This window comes from Mustela nigripes, chromosome 3, assembly GCF_022355385.1.
Source record: "Mustela nigripes isolate SB6536 chromosome 3, MUSNIG.SB6536, whole genome shotgun sequence".
Classification (NCBI taxonomy): Eukaryota; Metazoa; Chordata; class Mammalia; order Carnivora; family Mustelidae; genus Mustela; species Mustela nigripes.
In genome coordinates, this window is record NC_081559.1 from 76,454,586 (window position 1) to 76,471,823 (window position 17,238).

At 37.3% G+C, this 17,238-nt stretch overlaps 1 protein-coding gene across 2 annotated transcripts in view; it reads right to left on the reverse strand.

Annotated features, from left to right (window-relative positions):
• PDE1A (phosphodiesterase 1A) overlaps positions 1-17,238 on the reverse strand; it is a 351,047-nt gene that overhangs the window by 2,890 nt on the left and 330,919 nt on the right. For both annotated transcript variants that reach the window (XM_059394291.1, XM_059394292.1), the window contains one exon: positions 3,468-3,584. In XM_059394291.1, coding sequence (XP_059250274.1) covers positions 3,511-3,584 — 74 coding nt within the window. In that variant the 3' untranslated portion in view covers positions 3,468-3,510. The remainder of the gene's footprint in view (positions 1-3,467; positions 3,585-17,238) is intronic.

Below are 17,238 nucleotides of genomic sequence, written 5' to 3' on the forward strand. Positions count from 1 at the left end.
TCCTCTTTGTGTGTATATGCATGTGTGTGTATGTTTCCATATTTTAATTACAATAAAATGTGGATTGTTCGGATTAGAGATCACAAACTCAAGGACTCTACAAGCCTAGAAGGCAGTATAAATGGGGTAAGTGGGCCTGTGTATGTGTAAAACCAGTGGAGTCACCAGGACTGTCGTGAACTCAAGAGCACAAGTCCTGCTTGAAGATATTCAAAACGGATCTTAAGTCAGTGTAGACATCAACCAAGCAAATGCACAGACTCACTCCAGCCCACAATCCATTAGGCTTTGACTTCTTCTTGGATGTACACGCATCACTAAAAAGCAGGATTGGAAGGAATGGGGAACACTTCTCCTCCCAGGGAGTACTGGGTCTGATATTGGTTTGCTTTGGGGGCACCAAAAGCCTACCCTTCCAGGATGACAATATAATAAATTATATTCCAGCCTCTTTTTAAATAGTAAAGCAGCATGGCATTGTACATCCAATTCCAATCTCATTCATTCTAATTAACAGAAACATTTTGAAAAAGTAGGCAAAACCAAATAGTTCTGTGGACAGAAATCTCTCAGAAGTGTGACGTTACACAGCAATGTGAAGTTATACAGCAATGTGAAAAACAGATTTCAAAGGCTTATTTCTTGCCCTAAGTGTAGTGTTGCACATTGATTGATGAGGTTTCATCATGGTGCATCTTGAACTAGACTTCAATGTTTCCTGAGAAAATATCCCATACTGGGGCCCATAACACTGAGAATGAAGCAGGCAGTGGCCCTCAGAGCTATGGCCAGGCTGCCGTAAAATCTATACTTTTCATGATGGAGACCAGAGAAAGAGTTAGCTAGAGGTCACAAGAAGGTATGGTTGACATCTGGGAGATTGTAGGCAAAATCTGACCACATGTATTTTATTTGGTCTACATGGTATTTCAAAAAACTTTGAGCCCACATTAAAAATGGAAAGATTTTACGTAAAAAAATCTCTTAGCCGGGATGCCTGGGTGGCCCAGTTGGTTAAGCAGCTGCCTTCGGCTCAGGTCATGATCCCGGCGTCCTGGGATCGAGTCCCACATCGGGCTCCTTGCTCCACGGGGAGCCTGCTTCTCCCTCTGACTCTGCCTGTGCTTGCTCTCGCTCTCTCTCTCTGACTAAATAAATTAAAAAAAAAAAAAAAAATTTAAAAAAAAAAAATCTCTTAGCCAACGGAAACACCTGGAAACATGGGTCCTTAATTTGTACATGGTGAAAATATGTTGGAGGCAAAGACTGGGTGTCTGCTGCCTTCAGGTCAGGTGCTCTGTGTTCTTTCTGTTTCCAAGGCTGACCACTGCTCTTGTCTCCCAAACACTGGGCCTGAGTCACAGTTACCAACTGTCACCACTCCTGTTGGTTTTCTACTTCCTTTACTTAAGAGACCTGCCTATTTCTTAAAGACATATAAATTTCACCTATGAAAGGCCGTGATTTCTGGAATACTGACTGTGCACTAAAGGCAGAGCTTTCTCAAACTGAGACAAAAACTACAAGGTTTGGTTAGTGCTGATGGGAAAAAAATTGTCTAACAGCCTGCTTGAGTTTGAACCCTACTCTTTGAGTAGGTCTCAAATCCTTCCAGCTTTGGGGTCTTTGTAGTTGAAAAAGAGAAAAAAAGAGACCTCATTAACTGCCATTTGAATCTCCCTGAAATCTTTTACTGATGAGATGCCAGAATTTTACAGATCTATATACTTTTTTGCCTTAGACATCTTCATAGATTGGACAGGGAACACAGGTCACCAGTGCATTTTACAAATGCACTGGTGACCTGTGTTCCCTGCACAGAATTTTTGGAAAATGTTCATAAGTATTCCAGTTCCATATCACGAATGTATAAGAAATGCCGATTGTAGACTTTTTTCCTTTGTAAGCTACATAGTGTGCATTAGATTGATGACATCAATAGGAAAGACTCGCTTAATTTTGTTTAACTCCATGTTCTGATGCTATTTATTTGACAAAACAAAAACAAAAACTAAACAAAACAAAAACTTTTTGTACTTAAAACACCCATAAATACGCCACTGAATTTAGTTTTCCCTAAAACATACTTGGAGCCTCCATCATATATCATCAGAACCTAAGAACTGCTCTGAAACAGCCATGAGCTCCAAAGGCAATAAATTTATAGTCTGGATGGAGGGTATGAAGAGGAATTGCTATAGCTAATATGGGAAATATATTAAAATTATTACATATAGACATACATGGGTTTTAATTGAACAGCCACTCTGTTGGCTTGATTTCTACCTAAGCTTCATATGTAAAACAGGAATCACAATCACCAGCTCTGAAATTGTTGAGAGGACTAAGGGAGATGAACACATGTAAGATGCTCATCACAGGGTCTGACTCTAGATAGTAGCCATGAATGAAGCTACTGTTATCAATAAAACACAGTCTTACAACCAACTCGGGAACACTTAGAGATGTATCATCTTACAAGCTAATCACAGTTTAGCTCTTTTGTATCTAAAGCAATATGTGAGGAGCTACCAAGAGAAACTCAAAGACTTGGTATATCCCCCTCCTAAGCATTTTCTCTTGCCCCCAACCATCACCTCAAAAGCAGGATTCATTATAACATGTGAATTATTATTTCTTACTTTTTAAGGAGACAGTAAGACATCTCCTCTATAAATAAATCTTACATATAAACCTTCCCTTCTAGCAGCTTGCACTTCCCCAGCAGGCCCAAGACAACGGTTCTCCACTATGGTGTACAGAAACACCACAGACAGGATTATTAAAAATTTAGGTTTCCAAGGCCTCATTCCCAGAGTCAATAATTTGGTAGATGGAGAGCAAGCCCTAGAAGCTGAATTTTTAAAAAGAGAACTATGGAGGCAAACAAATGTCTCTAGGTTTGAGCAAACACTGATGTTTGTTTCATAATACGTCCTTACTTTGTTGTTATCACCCAGTGTAAACATTCATACTTCCTATATGAAGTAGAAAGAGAGAGCAGTATTAAACTTGTCCACAGTTTACAGATTATTATTTTTAAAGGTCTAAGAAATCTTGCTAAGTATATTTTTTATTGATGAGCAAATTAAACTCTTTGAAAAAGTAAATATTTAAGATTTTGCTTCAGAAAATCAGAGAGACTTTTTTAAAAGATTCCAGGAGATGGGCACCTGGGTGGTTCAGTAATTAAGTGTCTGCCTTTGGCTTAGGTCACGATCCAGGGTCCTGGGACTGAGCCCTGAATCAGGCTCCTTGCTCAGCAGGAGGCCTGCTTTTCCCTCTCCCACTCCCCTTGCTTGTGTTCCCTCTCTCGCTGTGTCTCTCTCTGTCAAATCAATAAATAAAGTCTTAAAAAAAAAAAAAAGATTCCAGGAGGACATTGAAATGAGATAACTTTGTCTCTACGACATTCAACAAACCATTCATTCCAGGAATTAGGTTTCTTGTCTAAAAAATAAAGTTACCTCTCATGTTTAAACTGACAGAAGCCTTTAAGGTATTTCAAACCTATGAATGTGCATCAGCACGTTTTTCTTCAGTGTTTACTAGATCTTCTGAGTTCTTACGAAGATCAGGTTCACCTACAACACAAGCAAACAAATAAACAAGAACAAAATAAGCCTGTGGAAAAAACCTAATAAAGTCAGGAATCTGAAACAATGCAGTCACATGCTGAAGACTCAGTTTCACAATGGATTTTACGGCACATTTCTCCAAAGATACCAAATACTTTCTTTTCAGACTGTGGATTTATAGAGTACAACGAGTCTTCTGGCAGTTGTACAACATTGTGCAGTTGCAATTTAATTTGGTAATACAGAACCAAACTAAATGAGACATGTTTAAACATCTATTAAATCAAACATAAAAATTATGCATGCTTTTCTTGGGGAGAAATCAGCAGGAGAGGGAGAAATAGAGAATCTTAAGCAGGCTCCGGGCCTACCTCAAGCTCGAGGCAGGGCTTCATGACCCTGAGACCATAACCCAAGCTGAAATTAAAAGAGGATGCTTAACCCGCTGAGCCATCCAGGCACCTTTTCTTGAATTTTTTAAAGCAGATGGTTTTAAACAAATGCTCTAATGATCAGTGTCTTTTAACACACACTCCTTAGTTGCTATGAATTTAAACAAATGACTATGAATTTAAACAAATGACTGTAAGAACATAGTAATTTTTAAGATAAGACATAATCTGCCAAAATACACTAATGGAATTTATAATCCAAGAATCACTCATCTTCTATATAAACCTTGAAGAAAAAAAATTAACATGGAAAATGTGCCAACAGTTCTAGAGAAGTCGCAGAGAATCTATCAAAAATAAATATGCAGCAAAATGTATAGATAAAAGAGTCTTAGGTGAAAAAGAAAGCAAACAAAATTAGCAGAAATTAATTTTTGAGTCAAAAATACTTTACTATTTCAGGAAATAGTCATATATGATGACATGCTTTTTCTGTTTGAACTTTTATAAAAAATATCCTAACAGTTAAGGAGCAAGCATCTTAGTGTTGCAGTCAGTTAAGCATCTTACTCTTTGTTTCTGCTCAGGTCGTGATCTCAGGGCTGTGAGATTGAGCCCCAAGTGGGACTCTGCACTCAACAAGGAGTCTGCTTAAAATTCTGTCTCCCTCTGCACCTCCCGCCCCCGCTCATGCACTCTTTCTTTATTTCTCTCTCATTCAAAAAAAAAAAAAAAAAAAAGAAAGAGAAATATACATATACATGTATATATATGTAAATTAATAGTTAAGCTTTATACCAGTTATCTTTGAGATAATTCCTTTAGCATAGATTGTAAGACTGTGTTGTCTTAGGTACAACAGATTTTTTTATTGAGGTTACAAAATTAATGTACAAAGCCTACGGGGTGTTATTACAAAGCGACATTATTTTGTTTCCTGTTTTCTCTTTAAGATATATTAAAAAAAGGGGTGCCTGGGTGGCTCAGTGGGTTAAAGCCTCTGCCTTCAGCTCAGGTCATGATCTCAGGGTCCTGGGATCGAGCCCCGCATCAGGCTCTCTGCTCCTCGGGGATCCTGCTTCCTCCTCTCTCTCTGCCTGCCTCTCTGCCTACTTGTGATCTCTCTGTCAAATAAATAAAATATTTTTTAAAAAAGCTATATTCAAAAAAGAAAGTTACCTATCTATGAAATTTTCTGGTGGTATCATCACTTTTGCAATCAACCTTAGATAATAAAAACATTGTGTGATCCCGTTAAGTGGTCAAAGTCTCAATTCTGATATTAGATAGTCTGGTTACATATATTACACATCAATCTTAAAACAAAGAATATAGAAAATTCCTTTCCAACCTTGAGTTTGTGGCAGAGCCCAGAAGTGGTGTATGGTGGGGGATGGTTGATGTTTCTGTTTCACTCTCCCCCAACTGGCTACCTTGTCTCCTGAGCTGGAGCAAGACAGAGAAAGGTCTGAGAGGAGAAGCCAAGTTCCTACTTGACCAGCACTGTGGGAGGACTTCATACTCACTAGACCTGGTAGGTGCTGGAAGCTAATTCTCCCGTGAACACATTCACAGGCTCTTCAGGGACTTCTTGCCAGAGGCCATGGCTGGACATGTCTTACCTCCTTGCTATGTGCACATGAAACTCCTTTACAGTGTTCCTTTACAGTGTTCACAACCCCCAGGGATTTTATTATTACATCGTTAGCTTCTGTCTGGTGAGGTCCTTTCATTCTTCCAAATATGGGTGGGCCACATTTGGTTCACACAAAACACTCATGAGGCAGTTGTTCCCATAAATTACTTGAGGAAAGACTGAAACCTACGTAGCCTCCTCTCTTGTGGCTCATCAGTCACCAGCTAATCTGTTACATCTCACGTAAGCATTAGACTCCATTCCCAATATCCCTGAGGGTCCTGGTACAGTTCTTTTCTCTTAATTTGAGGTAAAGAGGGAAGCATTTCTACACCTTTCCCAACAGCAGATCGCTCATTAAAGAAAATCTTCTCACAAATCCTTTTTCAACCATTAACAACCTGACCCTTTCCTTTGTTTGAGTTGGGTAAGGATCATAAGCATCCCATAATTGGCCTTTAATCCTCTCTGAAATTCCTGTCTCACAGGATTTATTTCTGACATCTTAGACTCTTGGCTTAAACTTTTGATCTAGTATTCTGTTACTTAGGGCTAGATTATAATGGAACAGAGTGAAAGAATAGGCTGAGCTAAAGGAGGAATATAAGTAATGCCCTGGTTCTTAAATTTTTTGAGAGAAACTTTTACAATGGGCAAGAACACTAAGGATAAAGAACTCACCAATAAGAAGAGCGGGTGAGGAACGAAATCACAAGTGCTAATAATACAGCAATTACAATTTAAAATTCTGGTTAAAATTAGTCTATTTGTATTCTAACACAAATATATTGTTATGTATCGGTTTATTAAATCAGTAATGAGTAATGAGTGATTTGAGCAAAAAAGAATATTAATGCAAAGAATGAAAAAATTATTAATTAATAACAATAATATTAGCAGCAAAAAGAAAAACAGTGAACATTAAGAGAAAAGTTATTTACACTATGCTAAGTGCTTCAAATGTTTTATCATTTAATTCCCCCCCCCAAAATTTTTATTGCCCAAGGTCACATATCTTCTAAGGAGCATCGCTGGACCCTCAAGCCCCGAGCCATGTACTTCAAACTAAACCAAAGAACTTGGTCATACACAGTGCTAACTCCCTGAGCCAAAAGTATAAGTTTCCATTGGATTTGAAAGAGTGAAAGCATTCCTTGTTGCTTGCAGAGATACAATTGCAAAATTTCAAGTTGAGAAGTGTAGAGTAAACATGTCATTTTTCATCTTCCTGCTCTGACAAGCTACTATGATTCCAAATTCAGTTCTTCAGAAAAGAATGAATAGTTTGATAGTAAAATCTGTGAGAAGCATTTCCTAAGAGATAAAACTCTTTTTACTGCCACTCTGTGTAGTAAAACCGGCGGTAGGAGACTGGCTAAGGACTGATACCAAGGTCACACACATCCTACACTCAGGGGGATTTCAAAGCAAAAGGCTATAAGAAGGAATCAAAGGCTTTCTTGCCAATACCACGGAGGAGAAATAATAGAGATTTGTGACTCCAGGAGTATACTCATTAACTTAAGAGTCAGCATAAATATGTGACTGGGGTGAGTATCTATACTTAAGAAATCAAAAGCTGTAAATTAGTGAAAACCCTGTTATCATTTTTGTGTCAAAGATTTCTGACTTTCCACCTTGCAACACCACAACCAACCATCCAGTGTAGACATGAGGGATTTCAAATGGCACTGTTTTCCTTGCATATTCATCCACAACAAGAGCAATGAATTGTTTCTACCCTAGAAACTCCAAACATTGCAAGTTTCCTAATTTTTAGTGTTTATAATCAAATTCTTCAGTGGAGAGACTTTTTTTGTATGAGTTTCCATCTACAGAAGAAAGAGTCAGGAGAGTATGTGCCCTTTGATTTCATTCTTCATTTTTCCCATGGAGACAAAAACTACTTACAATCATCATTAAGCTGAATACATAATTTTTAGCAAGTAGTTACCTACTTGCTACAGAAGGCTGATTTGGCAAATATTGGTGGTATGTAGAATCTAAAATTCTAGGAGTCTTTAGGTGTTCCTAATAATAGGCTATAAATACTGTTTGACAAATTTGTAGACTGGTTGAATTGGGGAAAACGAAATCCCAAACAGCTAATTGTTTCTTCCATCTTATTTAGCTTTAAGTCACAAATCTCAGAGGACTTAGTTGGTAGTTATTTTTATTAAGGTTCAAAAATCAGCCAAAATAGAAGTTTCATATACCCAGCTACCTTTTAACCTGAGAGGAGAAGAAATAATGTTCTTTAAAAATGCCTTCCATGCTAATTTTTCCCTCTCCTATCTACAACCTCCTATCTAACTTATGCTGGCTGTAAGGAGAGGCTATTTGAAGAAGTACCTCATCTACTTGGGTTTTTAAAATCTGTAGTGAAATAAATTGCCTCTCTTGGTCATAATGCAAGTTGTTCCTATTACAGTACACTTATAAATTGTAAATCCATGCTTTAAAATAAAAGCACTTTAAGCAGTTAGTCACACAGCACTTTATTGATCTATAAGATTCAGCCAGGATTGTGGGGAGTGATGGGATCTCTAATCTATCAAGATTCATATAACAGGATTACTCTCATGGTAGAGGCAAATTTGTTTAAAATAAATCATGGGTGCTCTATTATTTCTATATTACTACATTGAAACTATTACGTTATTCATGTTTAACTTCTTATCTGATGAGATTTCTATTTCTTAGCAGCCTCTGGATTTTCTTTAATCAGCAGACTTGCTCAGCATATTTCAAAGAAGCCTAGCCCAAGACAGAAGGGTGATATGGGAACATAGGACCCTTTTGAATGAATCCCACGTTTAGAGTGACGAGTTAATATTATTGAGTTGGTCTTTGTGCTGAATACCTCTTTACTTCTACAAAAGTGTCCTGATACAAATCAAAATTAGTCAAGACTTTCAATATCACTCACTACCAGTTGTCTTTCAAAGAATGAGCCTATGTTGGGCTTCAAAGAGGTTATGGAAATGAAATTCAAGAACCTTAGATTCTTTGAAGATTTTCACCTTTTCTTCTTGAAGGTTTATGTATTAAATCCTATCTGAAGAGATCCCTTGGATCATTTTTATTTACCTTACTTTTTAAAAAATTTTGTCATAGAAATTAAACATAAGAAAGAAAGGTCAAAGCTTTCAGCTATGTCTTTTTTCTATAATTTCTGATAATTTCCTACATTCCTATTGCTAACAGGGGAACATTATATTAGAAAAAGCATGAACAGAGGTCCCAGAAGGAATAAAGTCAGAACTACAGAGTTTGGACTGTATTTGGTCTAAATTTAGGCATGCTTTAAGGGATAAAAACTAAGATGGTAAAATATTCTTTTGGAAAATAAGTGAATTATCACAAACTAAGTTTGCTGGCTTAGCTAAAATCTTTTCTTTTTAAGAGTACTTTGGTCTGTAGAATATGGTTTTTAAAATTTCTTGTTGTTGTAGTTTTCCGAAAGGGTTCTATGCCAAGTGTCTTAAGGGGCAGAATCTTCAACAAAAACTATTTAGATAAAGGTTGTTCATTTTCAGCTCTACAAACTGGGCAGCTATATCCGCCATTCGGAATAAGCCTCTTCCACTCCTCCACTCACTCCTGCAGAAAACTGGATGAATTTGAGAGATACTTTGAAGAGATACTCTACAGGTAATTTGGGTGGGCTAATTAAGAATGGAAAGGTGATAGGAGAGTCAAGATCAATTTACTATACACCCACTCAGTGCGGAATCTGCTTGTCCCTCTCCCTACCCCCTCTGCTCCTCACCCTGATTGCTCTCTCTCTTTCTCTCTCACTCTTGAAATAAATAAAGTCTTTAAAAAAAATAATTTAGGGCATTTTAAGTGATACTGTTTGAGTGAGTGAACTCCCCACTTGTATTTACATGGATAACCTTGTGAGGCTGCTGTAATAAATATTTGTGTAAATGATCCATGAGAAGATATATAAACGATGTAAAATGTCACTCCCAAATACATAATCTTCAGCTTTTTATTTTTTTTTTATTTATTTTTTTTTTTAAGATTTTATTTATTTATTTGACAAAGAGATCACAAGTAGGCAGAGAGGCAGGCAGAGAGAGAGAGAGGAGGAAGCAGGCTCCCTGCTGAGCAGAGAGCCCGATGCGGGACTCGATCCCAGGACCCTGAGATCATGACCTGAGCCGAAGGCAGTGGCTTAACCCACTGAGCCACCCAGGCGCCCCTAATCTTCAGCTTTTTAAAATAAAAATGTTTATGGGATATAACACACACATTTGAAAGCTCATGGGATCAGTTGTGTTGAGATCAAACAGAAGTAGATTTGATAAAACAATTATGTTGTTCTCTGAGGTAAATTTTCAGAAAAAGTTGTTTTCTTTGTCTGGATTTACTACTACGAGGATGCTATTTTCTGTGTATTATATTAAACTGTGAAAAGGAATGAGGAAGATTCAGTTGTAATATGTGTGCAAACCTGTGATTTGGGTAACTAACTCACCCCCGCAGACCTCAGTTTTCACATTGGTAAAATGGAGATAGTACCTAAATCATAGGGCTGTTGGCTGATTAAGTAGGATAGAGACCATGACAGAACGTGGTCTATTGACAAGCAAGTAGATGAGTAGTTAATCAAAAGGGATTCCTCATTCTATTTAGCATTAACACCAACATGATTACAAAAATCACATTTATACATACTGTAATATATAATACTACATTTAAGATATTTTAAATACAAATAACAAAACATAAGGCTTAACTAGTGAACCTATCACAGTCTACTAAATGTCACATTAATCATAATGTAATTTTGATGTTTTAAAAATTTTAATACTTTCCCATCAGTTTTAAATATTTCCTTAATAAATCTTTTAGTTTTGTGTTTTAATTTTTCAAGCAATGATTCAAGACTTATTTTTAAAAACTTTGTTTCTTTTTGAGGAAATCTATGAGGTTTTCTAGCAAAATGTGATTTTAAATAAATCTGACTAAAATATTATTATATATTCAATATGTTTCAAATAAATTATAAAATGTGAAAAAATAAGAAATTATCTACCTTAGTAACTCATATGATGATTTTCTGATTATAAAGATAGGTCATAGGTATAGTGATCACATTTTTATTTTTTATTTTATTCATTTATTTATTTATTTATTTTTAAAAGGTTTTATTTATTTATTTGACAGACATCACAAGTAGGCAGAGAGGCAGGCAGAGAGAGAAGGAGAGGGAAGCAGGCTCCCTGCTGAGCTGAAAGCCCGATGCGGGCCTCGATCCCAGGACCCTGAGATCATGACCTGAGCCGAAGGCTTAACCCACTGAGCCGCCCAGGCGCCCGTGATCACATTTTTAAAAAAATGTACTGATAGTGATAAGAAACAAAGCTTTTTGTAGGGATTCTAATGAAGTTGAAAATATCAGGCTTTTGTTTTACTGAATGGGTTATTTGAGGCCAGAGCTAAATTGTTCTGTACCAATGAGGGGATTTTCATGGCCAAGAGGGGAAAAAGAGAAGTTGAGGGCCTGAATCAAGAGGAATATGAGACTAAAATGTTTTGGAGAAAAAATAAAAGTGAGTGGTGACAAAGAGATTTACCTTTTGCTTAGAGGTATGTTGTTAAGACAACAAAGTTTTCAATGATCTTGGAACTGGAATTATTGGGGAACTATAACAAAGTCTTGAAACTAGGCTGGTGTTAGCAGTGTGTCACCCAGAAGTTCTGGTTACAAATTCTGGTTACACTTGCCAAGGAAGGGTAGCACCAGAAAGAGAGAATTGTCTTGGAGAGCTGGTCCTACTTTCTGCCCATAGCTTTGATCTTAGCCCCCATCACCTCTGCTCAACAGTGCAACATCCAACCTACGACTTTCTTCCCCACCATCATTTTCTCTACCCTCCAAATTTCCATCATCGCACTGTTCACCCCAGAATTTTCAGAGGCTATACAACTCCTGTGAACTCTTGCAGTGATGGCTCATATTTGCACAAAGTAAAATTAAAGTGAGCAAAAATATTTTGGGTATCTGAAAACATAGCAAGTAGAGATACTGTGCAAGAGAAGAGGATTTGGGGGAACATCCCCCATTTAGTTTTCCCTTTTTTCATTTATCAGCTTTTTATTTTCTCTTTTTAGATCTTTAACAAAAACTATATGGTACAACAGAGTGGGTAATATCATTTCAGTTTTAGGGTCTCACCATTAAAACCAGACCTTCATAAAATGGAGTCAATTCTCCTCTACCTGATACTGACCAAGTTCTTATCTGGCCTTGAGCTGGAACCACTGGAGAGCTAAAGGGGAATAGTCCATGAGTTCTGTTCTTCAAAAATCCTATCGGCTTTTGTTGTACACAGAGTAGGCCTCTGTAAATAGCTCTGTAATAACCTCATTATTAGTTCTCAACTTTCTGTTAGGCTCTGCAGCTCTAACTACCAACAACACACTCCAGTCACTGTATCTCATGATTCACAATGGTCCTCACTGGGTGGAGAGATGGTGCACACCTCCAAAGGGGAGTGTTGGGATCTCCATGAGAATAAGAGGAAATTGGGAATTGCACTGCAATTGGGAAACATATCCTGACTCTCCTATCCACTTCCACTCTTATTCCAACACTGCTTTTGGTAGGCCCCTTTTGAATGCATTTTTCTCTTCCCATTTTGAGAATGCAAGTCAGAATGTGATCGATATCGCAACTGGAGTATGAATAAGACAGCTACGCTTACATGACTAAGGGATGGGCTTCTTGGAGAGAGTAGTTTAACAGAGTTCTGGATGACAGGATTTTAAGAAGCGAAGTAGAGGAAGGGGCCCGAGAAGTACATTCCATGTGGAAGAAAGAACAAGGATTAAGGCAGAGAATAAGTCCACTGACTTTCTTAGGAGTAGAAGGCAAATGTTCCAGAGGAGATGTGTGACCCAAGACACAGATATTTTAAAGGCTATCGTTACCAAGGTACATGCTATTGTTTCCTGAGTACAGCTTGCCGGGGTGAAGTTGGCTGTGGTTGTAATCTGCACTGGGTTTGTCTAGACCATAAACGGATTAATTTCCTGCTCTCCTCCTCCATGTCTTCTGCATTCACTTAAATGCACAAAAGTGTTCCATTTTTACCTACCTTTGTAAACTGGAGACAAGCTATAGTGAACTTTTAAAAGTTCACAAAATAGCCCAGAGGATGCTAATATGCTGTAAGGGTTGAGTTCTGCCTTTATAATGAATGAATGAATGAATGAATAAGCACATACACATGGTTCAAACTGGATGTGTGTTCTCCTGGGGTTAAAGTGACTTTGGTGAATACCACCTCTTAAAACTTCATAATTCTGATCTCCCAAATGTTCCATTCTATCTATCATGCTCTACTGTACTGATAATATAAAATAATATAATATAAAATATCAGCTAAAAAAATTAAATTGGAAATAGGAATAAACTAAATGCAGAGTATATAATTTACTAATAATTTGAAATATACAACTTAAAATTACTTGTAAGATCTCATATAAAATGTTAGTCGCATTTTTGAACTATGAGTAGAGAGAAAATAAGTTTTTGTTTTTTTTTTTTAGGAATTTATTTGGGAGAGAGAGATCACAAGGATGGTAAGGGACAGAGGGAGAAGAAGAGGGACAAGCAGGCTTCCCATTGCACATGTGAAGCAGGGCTCATCCCAGAATCCCAAGATCATGACCTGGGGCAAAGGAAGACACTTAATCAACTGAGCCCCCCTGCCCCCCAGACCTAGCTCTAGTTTTATCTGAAAGACTTTGCTTCCCTCTGTTTGATTGATTGTCCCTTCTGAAATATAAACAGTATGTATATATTTTCTCAAAAAGATGCTGCTTAACATTTAGTCATGGAAGTTTAAAAGTTATAATTTTGATGGGTGAGTAATATTCCATTGTATATATGGGTCATACCTTCTTAATCCATTTGTCTGCTGAAAGACATCTTGGCTTTTTCCATCATTTGGCTATTGTGGACATTGCTGTGATGAACACTGGGGTGCATATGGCCCTTCTTTTCACTAGATCTGTGTCTTTGGCTGAGGGTTTTAGAAGAGAGGGGTGTGGAGGGATGGGTGAGGCCTGGTGCTGGGTAGTAAGGAAGGCATGTATTGCATGGAGCACTGGGTGTGGTACATAAGCAATGAATCTTGAAACACTATATCAAAAACTAATTATTTACTGTATGGTGACTAACAACATAATAAAAAAATTTTTTTTTAAAGTTACAATTTTGTTGACATGGTGAGTTTTGATTCATTAAAAAAGTAGTGAAAAGGAATAACAAACATTTTACAAATAAATATTTAAAAACACTGCCTTTCCTCACACCAGTCAGAATGGCTAAAATTAACAAGTCGAGAAACAACAGATGCTGGTGAGGATGTGGAGATATGGAGAAAGGGAAACCCTCCTACACTGTTGGTGGGAATGCAAGCTGGTACAGCCACTCTGGGAAACAGCATGGAGCTTCCTCAAAAAGTTGAAAATTGAGCTACCCTATGACCCAGCAATCACACTACTGGGTATTTACCCTAAAGATTCAAATGTGGTGATCCGAAGGGACAAGTGCACCTGAATGTTTATAGCAGCAATGTCCACAATAGCCAAACTATGGAAAGAACCTATACGTCCATCAACAGATAAATGGATAAAGAAGAGGTGGTATATATATACAATGGAATACTATGCAGCCATAAAAAGAAATGAAATCTTGCCATTTGCAATAATGTGGAAGGAACTAGTGGATATTATGCTGAACAAAATAAGTCAATCAGAAAAAGACAATTATCATATGATGTCTCTGATATGAGGAATTTGAGAGAGGGTGGGGGGGTTAGGGAGGGAAAAAAACAAAATGGGATCGGGAGGGAGACAAACCATAAGAGATTCTTAATCTTACAAAACAAACTGGTGGGGGTAGGGAGAGGGTGGTTGGGTGATGGACATTGGGGAGGGTATGTGCTATGGTGAGTGCTGTGAAGTGTGTAAGCCTGACGATTCACAGACTGTACCCCTGGGGCAAATAATACATTATATGTTAATAAAAATAATTAATAAAAAACATTGTCTTTTAAAGTAATTCATTACAAAATAATATGGACATGTTTTTGTTGTCTAAAACCAATTTATTTTTATTTTCCCTAAACAGCAGATGTAGAATTGTTAGGAGCATTGTTAGGGACTGATAGGGATTCCTGGCAAAAAAAAAAAAAAAAAAAAAAAAAAAAAAGGTGAGTCCAGAACTCTAATACAGATCTACAGGATAAAAGTGCAAAGAGAGGGGCACCTGGGTGGCTCAGTGGGTTAAAGTCTCCACCTTTGGCTCAGGTCATGATCTCGGGATCCTGGGATGGAGCCCCGTGTCAGGCTCTCTGCTCAGCGGGGAGCCTGCTTCCCCCTCTCTCCGTCTCTGCCTGCCTCTCTGCCTGCTTATGATCTCTGTCTGTCAGATAAATAAATAAGATCTTAAACAAAAAAAGTGCAAAGAGAAACCACATAGTGATGTAGGCATTTGAGAGGGCAAGTCCTGCTACGTCGCTCGTTTGGGTGTGATGCTTAACAATCGGGTCTCAGAAGTATTAGGAGAAAAGGAGAATAAGAGACCAAGCCAAAGGGGGATGGCAAAGGTTTGCTGAAACAGGGGCCAACTGTCAGAGGCAGGCAGGGGTGGGAAGAGTGAGAAGCAGATGGGACAAGGTATATCTAGAGAGACGAGAGAGAAAGAACACAAGTCAAGCAAGGTGTTATCCCATTAGGAACTTCAGTGGCATCTAAAAAAGAAGAAAAAAGGAGGTCAAGAACCCTAAGTGGAATAGGTTTCCTCGGCTTCAGTTAAAACATGTGAATGACAAGCTTCTGTTTTCTTCAAGCATGTAGCATGGGGCCTTCAGCTAGACACTATGTTTTGTCACAGAAAAATAATAGAACTTACGTTACTTGTGCACCTGATTTATGGGTTAAGAAATGGATATATATTATAAATATATTATTTAAAAGACCTAACTGCTTAATATTAAAAAAAATCTGTACAACAGATACAGATACATTTTTCTGTCTTGTGTTTTTTATCAAGATCCAAAAATCCCCTGCTGAGACAGATAATAGCGATTTGCCTCAACATGGATAAAGCTCAGAAAACATGGCATTGAGTGGAAAGAAATTCATTAAAGAATGTGTCCTGCGTGGTATCATTTACACAAAAGCATGCAAAACTAAACTGTATTGTTTACAGTTACACAAATAGGAGTAACAGCTAAGAAACAAAAAAAAGAAAGAGAAATAATTATGGAATTGTTAAATCTAGTCATTCTTAAAAATAAAATTATAGAAAATGCCAATTAAAAATTTTATTTAAAAAAAAGGTGATAAATATTTAAAAATCATTTCCTAATTATTTTCAGTCCTTTTTCATTATCTAGGTCTTGAGGTTAATAAGATATACCAAATCTGTTTGATGCAAATATCTTATATACACATCTCTTCCCAGCTCCCATGGACAGAGACTTCATACTGATAGACTGAAACAAGACCTGGTGGGAATATTTGCACCATGGATGTTAATAAACTTTATGAATCAGGGCTTCATTTATTGTTTCACTGCTGTGGAGTGGTAGAGATAACGATAAAAAAAAATAGAGATTAAATTTAAAAGTGTGCCAGGTCTATAACTGTTACATTGTAAATAGCACAGAAATTTGAGGAAAAATTTTCCCCAGTATTTAAAAACCATTATCCAATCAAACAACTAAGAAGTCATTTGCACTTTTGATAAACAAGTGAAGTTGACATATGCCTCCTATGTTTTCTAAGTTATGACCTATGTTTTTTATATTTTCATCTTATTCCTTGATGTAAATGAAAATATCAGTGTTCATATGTGCACAACTTACATTTGTCAGTTGCAATCGTAAGTGGACCAAAGACACAGGGTTCAGCAAAAATCAGTGAAAGCATTCTGTGAGGACCAATTACCTATACATAAGCCACAACGAATACGATATATTTTATTACTTTTAAATTATGTGCTACACACCCTTTCTATCAGTAAAAAGCATGAGAATCCTGTGTATATGTGTGGTATACAGTTTTTTTGAGCCAGTTGTTACCTTGCCAGCATGTTATTGCTTGTAGGCCACTGCAAGGATTGTCCATTATGAATACTGTATTATTTACCTACAAATAGTATATATATGTTTTTGGATGTTCTTTTGTGGTATATTTCACAACATATTTTTTAAAAAACCTAAAAGGTAAACAACTTAATAAGTTCTCTGTACCTATCAAAAAACTTGAATCACAGATGAAAATTATCCCACAGAGAAAACAGTAGGCTCGCACGGTTTTTTAAAAATAAATTCTGCCGAACATTCAATGCCAACTTAAGGCTCACAAACTCTCAAGGATTCAAAAACTCTGGGGCACCTGGGTGGCTCAGATGCTTAAGTGTACATTCAGCTCAGGTCAGGATTCCAGGGTCCTGGGATCGAGCCCCACATCAGGCTCCCTGCTCAGCGAGGCACCTGCTTCTCCCCCTCCCTCTGTCTGCTGTTCCCCACTGCTTATGCTCTCTCTCTCTCAAATGAATTTTTAAAAAATCTTTAAAAAACAACAACTTAAAAACTCCAAC